The 12,745-nt window shown below is 42.9% G+C and overlaps 1 protein-coding gene and 1 long non-coding RNA gene across 2 annotated transcripts in view; both read left to right on the forward strand.

The window, feature by feature from the left end:
* LOC142651718 (cadherin-9-like) overlaps window positions 1-12,405 on the forward strand; it is a 166,312-nt gene extending 153,907 nt beyond the window's left edge. Inside the window, exons 10-12 of the mRNA XM_075826746.1 lie at window positions 385-502; window positions 596-847; window positions 11,563-12,405. Coding sequence (XP_075682861.1) covers window positions 385-502; window positions 596-847; window positions 11,563-12,044 — 852 coding nt within the window. The 3' untranslated portion in view covers window positions 12,045-12,405. The remainder of the gene's footprint in view (window positions 1-384; window positions 503-595; window positions 848-11,562) is intronic.
* On the forward strand, window positions 9,696-11,197 carry LOC142651719 (uncharacterized). The gene is made up of 2 exons (XR_012847701.1): window positions 9,696-9,837; window positions 9,869-11,197. It is a non-coding gene; the product is annotated as an uncharacterized LOC142651719 (long non-coding RNA).
* Window positions 12,406-12,745: the final 340 nt, after the last annotated feature.

Below are 12,745 nucleotides of genomic sequence, written 5' to 3' on the forward strand. Positions count from 1 at the left end.
AAGTGTAATTAAATGTAAATCTGAAACCACTGGATATTGAGACTGGTAGTTTGTAGTATATATATATATATATATATATATATATATATATATATATATATATATATATATATATATATATATATAATCAGCACAATTCCATTAAATAGCACAACAAATAACAAAGCTGTACAATATATTCATATTCTGAATGGAATTATATAAATTGTCATCTCATTTTTCTATAGAATGTTTCAGAGAGTAATGCTTTTCTATTGTTGATGTAGTTGTTCTAACACTCAAAATGCAACTCAAGCATATTCTCTTTATACTCCACATAAGTACTATAAATTTGAAAGTGGTATTTGGCAAGTCCACTCTAAAGTGTGTGTGTTTTTTTTACAGCTTATTCAAACTATAAGTGCTGTGGATAAAGATGAACCTCCTCGAGGACACACATTTTTCTTTGAGATGGTACCAGAATTTTCTATAAATCCAAATTTTACAGTCGTAGACAATAAAGGTATAGTACTTGAAATATATTTCTATATATTTTCACTGTGTTCATCATTCTTGTTCACGAATCTCAACTATTGTATCTTGTTTTTAATTCCAGACAACACAGCAAGTATTTTGACAAAAAGAAAAATATATAATCGTTATAAAATGAGTACATATACATTGCCAATAATTATTTTTGACAATGACTATCCAGTTCAGAGCAGTACTGAAACATTGACTATACAGGTATGTGCCTGTGACAATAAAGGAAATGTACAGACATGCAGTGCTGAAGCTTTCTTACTTCCAGCTGGACTGAGCACTGGTGCATTAGTTGCAATTTTACTTTGCATCATCATACTTCTCAGTAAGTGATTTTTTTTGTGCTAAGAAATTCATTATATATTTGCCCTTGTGAAAATTAGATGATGTGCTGTATCATTGATTTGTAAAAATGTGTCTAATTTATCTATATAATATTTTTTTACCATATTATCTTAACCCCAATGGCTTTCTCTAGTTTTTTTGCACCCTGAGAGTGAAGTGTTAGGCTCACATAGTACAGTGGATATAAAAAGTCTACACACCCCATTTAAAATGCCAGGTTTTTGTCAGGTTACAGTGCAAGATGAATCATTTCAGAAAGTTTTCCACCTTTAATGTCACCTATAATCTGTACAATTGTATTGAAAAACAAACTGAAATATTTTATGGTGGAAAAATAAAAATAAAGTACAAAAATAATGTGGTTGCATAAATATGCACACCCTGAAACTAATACTTTGTTCAATTACCCTTTGACTTTTTGACAGCATTCAGTCTGTTTGGGTAGAAGCCTATCAGCATGACACATATTGACTTGGCAATTGTTGCCCACTCTTCCTTGCAAAAGCGCTCCAAATCTGTCAGATTGCAAGGGCATCTCCTGTCTTCAGCTCACCTCACAGATTTTTAATGGGATTCAGGTCTGGGCTTTGGCTGGACGAAGGTATGCTTTCGGTCGTTGTCATGCTGAAAGGTGAAATGTGTCTTCATTTTCAGCTTTTTAGCAGAGGCCTGCAGGTTTTGTGCCAATATAGACTGTATTTGGAACTGTTCATAATTCCCTCCATCTTGGCTAAAGCCCCAGTTCCAGCTGCAGAAGAACAGATCCAAAGCATAATTCTGCCTCCACCATGCTTCACTGTGGGGATGGTGTTCTTTTGGTGATGTGCAGTGTTGGCTTTGCGACAAAAAACATACCTTTTAGAATTATGGTCAAATAGTTCAACCTTGGTCTCATCAGACAATAAAACGTTTACCCACATGCTTTTGGCAGACTTGATGTAGGACTTTGCAAAACAATTCCGGGCTTGGATGTTTTCCTTTGTTAGAATTGGCTTCCGTCTTGCCACCCTTCCCCATAGCCCAAACATATGAAGAATATAGCAGATTGTTGTCACATGCACTACATAGCCAGTACCTGCCAGAAAGTACTGCAGCTCCTTTAATGTTGCTGTAGGCTTCTTGGTAGCCTGCCAGACTATTTTTCATCTTGTCTTTTCATCAAGTTTTGAGAGACATCCAGTTCTTGGTAATGTCACTGTTGTGCCAATTGTAATCCACTTCTTCACTTCCATGGTATATCTAATGGCTTGGAAATTCTTTGGTACCCTTCTCCTGACTGATGCTTTTTAACAATCAGATCCCTTTGATGTGTTGTTAGCTCTTTACGGACCATGGCGTTTGCTGCCACATGCAACAAAGAAAATGTCAGGAAAATTCTAATAGAACAGCTGAACGTTTTTATGGGGTTACTCATAATCATGTTAAATAATGGCAGCTGTGTACTGACTACTATTTAACATGCGTTTAAATGTGATTGGCTAATTGTGACCACAACTGTGTAATGGCAGGAAGGAGGTGAAGGGAAAGTGAGCCCTAATCTACCCACCGCCCTGTCCCTGCCTACTTGCAACCACCCGCCCTAGGCGACGGGGTACAACTGGGCGGCGGTCCCTATGCTGTCTAAGTGCACGGGAGAACAAACCGGGAACACGCAAGGGAAAGGGCAGTAGCCACGGAACGCCGCGAGGAAACGGAGCGGTGAATGAGTAGTCAGGACCAGGATGAAGTGGAGTATACCAAAGTGAGCACGGAGAAGGAAGCAAGCCAGGGGCAAAGCAAAGCAGGTTAAGCGGAACTGCAGCAAGGCAGAAGCACGGCAGAAGCAGGCTGGAGCAAGCAGCAGTGAGGCCAGGAATCCAGAAGAATTACAAGCACTGAGGAAGAGAACACGGCAGGTAATAAAGGACAGGGGGCGGAGCTAACTCCGACTGACCAGGCCGCGATAGGCTCTCCCACTCCTGAGCCTGCCACCCTGGTTGGTGGGAGATGGTGTCAGTCGAACAGGTCTGGCCTCAGGTGTGGATTGATTAATCCCAGGAGTATACCTAGACGTAGTACCTGGCAGATCCCTAACAGTACTCCCCCTTTTATGAGGGGCCACCGGACCCTTACTAAGAGGACCCGGTTTAGTAGGGAAGAGAAGGTGGAACCTCCTGATCAATACCCCAGCGTGAACATCACGGGCAGGTACCCAAGTCCTCTCCTCCGGCCTGTATCCTCTCCAATGGACCAGGTACTGGAGGGAGCCCTGGACCATCCTACTGTCCATAATCTTGGCCACCTCGAATTCCACCCCCTCAGGGGTGAGAACGGGAACAGGAGGTTTCCTCGAGGGGGACCAGGACGGGGAGCAGCGTTTAAGGAGGGAGGCATGGAAGACGTCATGTATGCGAAAGGATGGGGGCAGCTCCAGACGGAAGGATACAGGGTTGAGGACTTCAATGATCTTATAAGGTCCAATAAATAGGGGAGCAAACTTCCTGGACGGGACCTTAAGGCGCATGTTCCTGGACGACAACCAGACCAAATCCCCGACGACAAACCGGGGGTTAGCAGAACGTCTACTATCCGCCTGAATCTTTTGTGCGCTCTGGGACGCCTCTAGGTTCTTCTGAACCTGGGCCCAGACAGTGCACAGTTCCCGATGAACATCCTCTACCTCAGGATTATTGGAACAACCAGGGGAAACGGAGGAGAACCTTGGGTTAAACCCGAAATTACATAAAAACGGGGAGACCCCTGACGAGTTACTGACCCGGTTATTCAGGGAAAATTCAGCAAGGGGAAGGAATGAGACCCAATCGAATTGACAGTCAGAGATGAAACACCTTAAATATTGTTCCAGGGATTGGTTAGTCCTTTCCGTTTGGCCATTAGTTTCGGGATGGAAGACGGAGGAGAAGGACAGATCAATCTCCAACTTTTAACAAAAAGCTCTCCAAAATAAGGAAACAAATTGTACCCCTCTGTCAGAAACGATATTGACTGGGGCCCCATGGAGACGCAGGATGTGTTTCACAAACAAAGAAGCTAACGTCTTGGCGTTAGGTAGCTTCTTAAGGGGCACAAAGTGGCACATCTTGCTGAAGCGGTCTACTACCACCCACACCACCGACTTGCCCTCAGATGGAGGCAAATCGGTGATAAAATCCATAGATATATGGGTCCAAGGTCTCTGGGGAATGGGCAAGGAACGTAGTAGGCCCACAGGTCGGGACCTAGGGGTTTTGGACCTAGCGCAAACCTCACAAGCGGCGACGTAAGCCCTAACGTCTTTAGGCAACCCAGGCCACCAATAGTTTCTGGTAATGAGGTGTTTGGTGCCCAAGATGCCAGGATGACCAGATAGAGCGGAGTCATGGTTTTCCCTGAGTACCCTTAGCCGGTATTGCAGGGGAACAAACAGTTTGTCCCCAGGAACGTTCCCGGGAGCTGCACCCTGATCAGCCGCGATATCAGAAGCTAAATCAGAATCCGTGGCAGAAACGATTATGCCAGGGGGTAAAATACAAGCAGGATCCTTCTCGGAAGGAGGATTGGCCATGAAACTACGTGACAGAGCATCAGCCTTAATATTCTTGGACCCAGCCCTATAGGTAACCAAGAAATTAAATCTGGTAAAGAATAGTGCCCACCGAGCTTGTCTAGGATTAAGCCTCCGTGCCGATTCTAGGAAAACCAGAGTCTTGTGATCCGTAAGGACCGTTACCTGGTGTCTGGCCCCCTCCAGGAAGTGCCGCCACTCTTCAAAAGCCCATTTAATGGCAAGAAGTTCGCGGTTGCCAATATCATAGTTACTCTCCGTGGGCGAAAACTTCCTAGAGAAGTAAGCACAGGGGCGGAGATGGGTGAGGGAGCTGGTACCCTGGGACAAGACGGCCCCCTCTCCCACCTCGGATGCGTCAACCTCCACAATAAATGGCTCCTCTTGGTTGGGCTGAATCAGCACGGGGGCCGAGATAAAGCACTTCTTGAGGGTCTCAAAGGCCTGGACGGCCTCAGGGGGCCAATGGAGGACATCAGCACCCTTGCGAGTAAGGTCCGTAAGAGGCTTAGCGACGACCGAGAAGTTGGCAATAAATCTCCTGTAATAGTTGGTGAACCCTAAAAAACACTGTAACGCCTTAAGGGAGGCAGGTTGGACCCATTCCGCCACAGCCTGAACCTTGGCAGGGTCCATGCGGAATTCATGAGGAGTGAGGATTTGCCCTAAAAATGGTATCTCCTGTACCCCAAAGACACATTTTTCAGTCTTAGCAAACAGATTATTCTCCCGAAGGACCTGGAGCACCTTCCTGACATGCTCCACGTGGGAGGACCAGTCCTTGGAAAACACCAGTATGTCATCAAGGTACACAACAAGAAAATTACCCAGGTAATCTCTCAGGATTTCATTAATAAAATTCTGGAAGACAGCAGGGGCATTACACAACCCAAAGGGCATGACCAGGTATTCGAAATGACCCTCGGGTGTGTTGAACGCAGTTTTCCACTCATCCCCCTCTTTGATGCGGATAAGGTTATATGCCCCCCGTAGATCGAACTTAGAAAACCATTGGGCTCCCTGAACCTGATTAAAAAGATCCGGAATCAAAGGAAGTGGGTACTGGTTCCTTACGGTGACCTTATTCAGGTTACGATAATCAATGCACGGCCTAAGACCACCATCCTTCTTCCCCATGAAGAAGAAGCCAGCACCTACAGGAGAAGTCGAGGGGCGAATGAAACCCTTGGCCAGGCATTCTTGGATATACACCCTCATAGCTTCACGTTCAGGACATGAAAGATTAAATATCCTACCCTTAGGAAGCTTGGCACCAGGCACCAAATCGATGGCGCAATCGTAATCTCTATGGGGGGGCAACACCTCGGAGGCCTCCTTAGAAAACACATCGGCGAAGTCCTGAACAAACTCAGGAAGCGTGTTTACCTCCTCCCGGGGAGAAATAGAGTTAACAGAAAGACATGACATAAGACATTCATTACCCCATTTGGTTAGCTCCCCAGTATTCCAATCAAACATGGGATTATGCAACTGCAACCAGGGAAGACCTAATACCAGATCAGACGATAATCCCTGCATCACCAGTACAGAGCACTGCTCCAAATGCATGGAGCCAACCAGGAGTTCAAAAACAGGAGTATGCTGAGTAAAATAACCATTAGCAAGGGGAGTTGAGTCGATACCTACTACAGGGATAGGATAAGGTAAATCAATAAAAGGCATCTTTAGAGACATAGCAAATTCCACAGACATGATATTAGCAGATGAGCCTGAATCCACGAAAGCACTGCCCGTGGCAGACCGGCCAGCAAACGAGACCTGAAAGGGAAGCAAAATTTTATTGCGTTTCACATTAACGGGAAATACCTGTGCGCCCAAGTGACCTCCCCGATGATCACTTAGGCGCGGAAGTTTTCCGGCTTCTTATTCTTGCGCCTGGGACAGGTGTTCAGTAGATGCTTGTCGTCCCCACAGTAGAAGCAGAGACCATTCATTCTGCGAAACTCCCTACGTTGTCGAGGGGACATGGAGGCCCCGAGTTGCATAGGTACCTCCGAGTCCTCCGTGGAGGGGCGAGGAGACGGGACCTCGGGGGGGATCGCAGAAAAGTCAGAGGGGAGCACATTGAAGCGTTCAAGCTGACGTTCCCTGAGACGTCGGTCAAGTCGTACTGCTAGGGCCATAACCTGGTCAAGGGAGTCAGAAGAGGGGTAGCTAACCAGCAGATCCTTCAGGGCGTCAGATAATCCTAACCTAAACTGGCACCTTAGGGCCGGATCGTTCCACCGAGAAGCTACGCACCACTTTCTAAAATCAGAACAGTATTCCTCAACCGGTCTCCTACCCTGACGTAAGGTCACCAGCTGACTCTCGGCTAAAGCAGTCCTGTCAGTCTCGTCGCAAATGAGTCCGAGGGCAGAGAAAAAACGATCAACAGAGGAAAGTTCAGGGGCGTCAGGAGCCAAGGAGAAGGCCCACTCTTGGGGACCTTCCTGGAGTCGGGATATGATGATACCCACCTGCTGGTTCTCGGAACCTGAGGAGTGGGGTTTTAGGCGGAAATACAGTCTGCAACTCTCCCGGAAGGAGAGAAACGTCTTACGGTCCCCTGAGAACCGGTCAGGTAACTTGAGGTCGGGTTCTAGAGGTGAGGTGAGGGGTACTACTAAGGCAGCGTCACCCTGGTTGACCCTCTGGGCCAGGGCCTGGACCTGTAGGGAGAGGCCCTGCATCTGCTGGGTCAGGGTCTCAAGGGGGTCCATGATAGCGTCAGCGTAGGAGAAATGGTAGACTAGGTAGTGGCTTGTAATTATGTAATGGCAGGAAGGAGGTGAAGGGAAAGTGAGCCCTAATCTACCCACCGCCCTGTCCCTGCCTACTTGCAACGACCCGCCCTAGGCGACGGGGTACAACTGGGCGGCGGTCCCTATGCTGTCTAAGTGCACGGGAGAACAAACCGGGAACACGCAAGGGAAGGGGCAGTAGCCACGGAACGCCGCGAGGAAACGGAGCGGTGAATGAGTAGTCAGGACCAGGATGAAGTGGAGTATACCAAAGTGAGCACGGAGAAGGAAGCAAGCCAGGGGCAAAGCAAAGCAGGTTAAGCGGAACTGCAGCAAGGCAGAAGCACGGCAGAAGCAGGCTGGAGCAAGCAGCAGTGAGGCCAGGAATCCAGAAGAATTACAAGCACTGAGGAAGAGAACACGGCAGGTAATAAAGGACAGGGGGCGGAGCTAACTCCGACTGACCAGGCCGCGATAGGCTCTCCCACTCCTGAGCCTGCCACCCTGGTTGGTGGGAGATGGTGTCAGTCGAAAAGGTCTGGCCTCAGGTGTGGATTGATTAATCCCAGGAGTATACCTAGACGTAGTACCTGGCAAATCCCTAACAAACTGCAACCATATTATTGTAGTTTTGTTATTTTCCCCCTCTAAATGATTTCAGTTTATTTTTCAATGGAATTGTACAGATTATGGGTCACATTAAGGCCGGGTTCACACGAGCGTGTGCGTTTTGCGCTCGCAAAAGGTCCGCAAAAGCTCCGTGTGTCATCAGCATATGATGCGTGGCTGCGTGATTTTCGCATAGCCGGCATCATTATGACATTCTGTTTTTATGTTTGTAAACAGAAAAGCACGTGGTGCTTTTCTGTTTTCATTCATTCATTTTACTACTGTTGCATGAATCACGAGCGGCACCCAGAAGTGTTCCGTGTGCCGAGCGCGATTTGCACGCACACATTGACTTCAATGGGTGCGTGCAGCTCGAAACACGGCCAAATATAGGACATGTCATGAGTTTCACGCAGCGCACATATGCTGCGTGAAATTCACTGACAGTCTGAATGGCCCCATTCATTAACATAGGTCCGTGCGACGCGCGTGTAGCACGGACGTATTACACCGTGTTCCAAATTATTATGCACATCGGATTTAAGTGTCATAAACATTTAATTATTAGTTTTTCAATTAAACTCATGGATGGTATTGTGTCTTAGGGCTCTTTGGATCATTGTAATCAATCTCAGACACCTGTGATAATTAGTTTGCCAGGTGTGTCCAATCAAAGGAAAACTACTTAAGAAGGACGTTCCACATTATTAAGCAGGCCACAGGTTTCAAGCAATATGGGAAAGAGAAAGGATCTCTCTGCTGCCGAAAAGCGTGAAATAGTGCAATACCTTGGACAAGGTATGAAAACATTGGATATTTCAAGAAAACTTGAGCGTGATCATCGTACAGTGAAAAGATTTGTGGCTGATTCATAACACAGACGGGTTCGTTCAGATAAAGGCATAATGAGGAAGATTTCTGCCAGACAAATTAATAGGATTAGGAGAGCAGCTGCTACTATGCCATTGCAAAGCAGCAAACAGGTATTTGAAGCCGCTGGTGCCGCTGGAGTCCCGCGAACCTAAAGGTGTAGGATCCTGCAGAGGTTTGCAAGTGTGCATAAAGCTATTATTCGGCCACCCCTAAACAATGCTCACAAGCAGAAACGGTTGCAGTGGGCTCAGAAATACATGAAGACTAATTTTCAAACCGTGTTGTTTACTGATGAGTGCCGTGCAACCCTGGATGGTCCAGATGGATGGAGTAGTGGATGGTTGGTGAATGGCCACCAAGTCCCAACAAGGCTGCGACGTCAGCAAGGAGGTGGTGGAGTCATGTTTTGGGCTGGAATCTCGGGGAGAGAGCTGGTAGGCCCCTTTAGGGTCATTGACGGTGTCAAAATGACCTCTGCAAAGTACGTAGAGTTTATGACTGACCACTTTCTTCCGTGGTACAAAAAGAAGAACCGTGCCTTCCGTAGCAAAATTATCTTCATGCATGACAATGCACCATCTCATGCTGCAAAGAATACCTCTGTGTCATTGGCTGCTATGGGCATAAAAGGAGAGAAACTCATGGTGTGGCCCCATGTTCCCCTGACCTCAACCCTATTGAGAACCTTTGGAGCATCCTCAAGCAAAATATGTATGAGGGTGGGAGGCAGTTCACATCAAAACAGAAGCTCTGGGAGGCTATTCTGACATCCTGCAAAGATATTCAAGCAGAAACTGTCCAAATACTCACAAATTCAATGGATGCAATAATTGTATAGGTGATATCAAAGAAGGGGTCCTATGTTAACATGTAACTTGGCCTGTTAAGTTTTTTTGATTGAAAGAGCTTTTGATTTCTGTAAATATGACCTCCTGATGCTGCAAATTCAACAAATTACCATTTTAGTTCTCTTTACAACCTTTAAAATGTTTTGATCTCTGTCGTGCATAATAATGTGAAACAGTGCATTTTGAGTTTTTTACTTCGAAAAAAAAATCTGTTATCATTAGGAGATTTGTTCAATAAAATTTGCATTATACTCCAACGGTTGATGGCTTGAAGATTATACTGACTATCATTTGCATTGACTATTTAGGAAAATCTGCGAAACATAACATTTGCATAATAATTTGGAATGCGGTGTATACGTTCGTCTGAATAAGCCCTCAAGGTGGAAAAAGTTTCAAAATTATTAATCTTGTACTGATTTTTTGACAAGACAAAAACCTCACATTTTAACAGGTGTGTGTAGACTTCTTATATTCACTGTATATGTGGAATTTAGGACATACAAATGTGTTTGTTTTTTATTATTACTATTATTATTATTAGTTGTTATTTTTATTATTTTTTGTTGAAGAAAGCGGCTAATTAGAAATAGTTGAATAGATGCAACACTGTGCTTTAGCAAATATAAGATTAAATAATTGGGGCATTAATTTATTAACCCCGGTCTCTTTCTGCTAGATAGATGCAATAAAAACCCATCCATAAAATTTGTGAATTTATCAGATATCAATGATTTATAAGAGCCAAGTTGACTTTTTTTTTGCTGTCAGTCATTGCTTTTGGTCAAAATTTCAGGTCGGACCGTAACAGAAACAACATAATTAAAGTGATGCTATTGGTCTTAGCTGCATGCATGATCAAGCTCTGATTTTCTAACTGGATCACTGAGGATCATTTCAGTTTACTCACAGAATTAGTCAATGTTTTTATTGCTTCTGTTGTGTAATCAAGGTTCAGACATTATTTATACACCATCCGGCAAGATACCCACACGGCATTTTGATGGAGTTGTAATACATTTTTTTATAGCTAAAACCAGTAGTGTATCCTAAGGGTACATTCAGAAATTGCGTGTATAAAAAAATGCAGTGCTTTTTCTACATTTCATGTCCGTGTGCCGTCAGTGTTCTTTGCGTATTGGCATCAGTATATCTTGTGTGTGGTATGCGTTTTTCACGTCCGTGCAAGCACTTCTTTTTTTTTTATTTCTCTGCATTTCTTTAGTAACTGATGTGTGAAACACAGACAGCACACTGATGTCGTCCGTGTGCTGTGCATTGGTTTTTAACGTACCAATATACTAGGTGCGCAAAAACGCAACACTATAGGACATGCAGTGAGTTTCACGCAACTGACACTCGCTGTGTGAAAACTCACGCATGTCTGAATAGCCCCATTGAAGTGAATGGGTCCATGTGCTGTGAGTTATGTCATCGCACAACACATGGACGAGGCACAGCCTCGTCTGAATGAGCCCTAAAGGGAGGAATAGTAAAAAAGGAAAGACTAATAATTCTCAATTTTGTATTCACTCCTTGTTTTGGATAAAAAAAGACTGCACCAAATTGACCAATGTGAATCTGTCCTACTTGGGATATGCATACGATAATGCAATTTAGTGTTGATCTATTTAAGCACTGAAAGAGTAATATTAGCTGTCATAATTTTTCCAGAATTTCTAGATATGGAAATAAAAGCAGGTGTAAACAAAGCCATGTGTTGTACATTTAATGAAATGTGTAGTCCACATTTGAATTTATTTTACACAAGCAGTACTAGATAGACCGACAGATAGATAGATAGATAGATAGATAGATAGATAGATAGATAGATAGATAGATAGATAGATAGATAGATAGATAGATAGATAGATAGATAGATAGATAGATAGATAGATAGATAGATTCAAAATATGTCTAATGGAAAATATTAAAGACACAAGCTAAAAAAAATTTAACATCTAGCTCAAAAACGTGCCATAATAATTTCTAATTATTTATTCAATAAATAAACTCTAAAATCCTAAACATACTTTAAAGTTAAAATATTAAATATTTTTACCAATTTTCTTTTCAGCATTAGTAGTCCTTTTTGCAGCTCTAAAGAGACACAGAAAAAAAGAACCATTAATAGTTTCAAAGGATGATGTGCGAGATAATGTTGTGACCTATAATGATGAAGGAGGAGGTGAAGAGGATACGCAAGCTTTTGATATTGGGGCACTAAGAAATCCAGACGCTAGAGAGGAAAATAAACTTAGAAGAGATATCATCCCTGACACTATATTTCATATACAAAGAACAGCTCCACTGTGGGAAAATGTTGATGTTCAAGATTTTATTCAACGGAGACTAAATGAGAATGATACAGATACAACCGCTCCTCCATATGACTCACTTGCAACCTATGCTTATGAAGGTAATGATTCCGTTGCTGAATCACTCAGCTCTTTGGACTCCCTTGTGGTTGATGAGAATCATGATTATCAATATCTCAATGAATGGGGGCCTCGATTTAAAAAACTTGCTGATATGTATGGTGGGGATGAAAGTGACTGATAAAACGTGTACTATAATTGTTTTCCAATAATGATGAACTAAGTAGACTTCTAAAGATTACATCCCACACCATTACTTATTGTAGATATACTTTAATATATTTCCCTCCCATGGATACAGAAGGAATAACAAGCTGATATTGATGCTTAATCAAAGGGAGAGTGCATAAAAGAATATACTGGAATACTGTTTAGTGCCTTTATTGACTATTCAGTTTTTTAGCCTCAGCTCTCACACAATGTAAAATAAATGCTAGGTAGGCTTATAATTTTAAATAAACCAAAAAAAAAAATAAGCATTATAATTATTTAAAGAATGTTTAGAATGTTATTTATTTGATTGGAATGTCTGTGATTTTATGTTCGCTCTATTTTTTATAAATGCAAAGCTATATTTTTGTACTGTTTTTGAAATAAATATAATTGTAATAACAGTGTTTACTACATTATAATAAAAAATGCTACATTTAAAAATGTCAATTTAGGCAAATATTTTTGGATATATACATGTACACTGAATAAACTAATATGATTTAAAATAAGAAAGCATCAAAATAATGTGCTTGATATTAGTTTAGACTAGTTTCTTAACATGTAAAGGACACAACCAAAAGTTATGTATTTAAATTTGTAAAAGCACAGATTTAAAAATGTAAAAAAAAAAGTCACAATACAGTTGAGTAAAAATTGCATGTGTAGCTA

This window comes from Rhinoderma darwinii, chromosome 5 (assembly GCF_050947455.1).
Source record: "Rhinoderma darwinii isolate aRhiDar2 chromosome 5, aRhiDar2.hap1, whole genome shotgun sequence".
Lineage (NCBI taxonomy): Eukaryota > Metazoa > Chordata > Amphibia > Anura > Rhinodermatidae > Rhinoderma > Rhinoderma darwinii.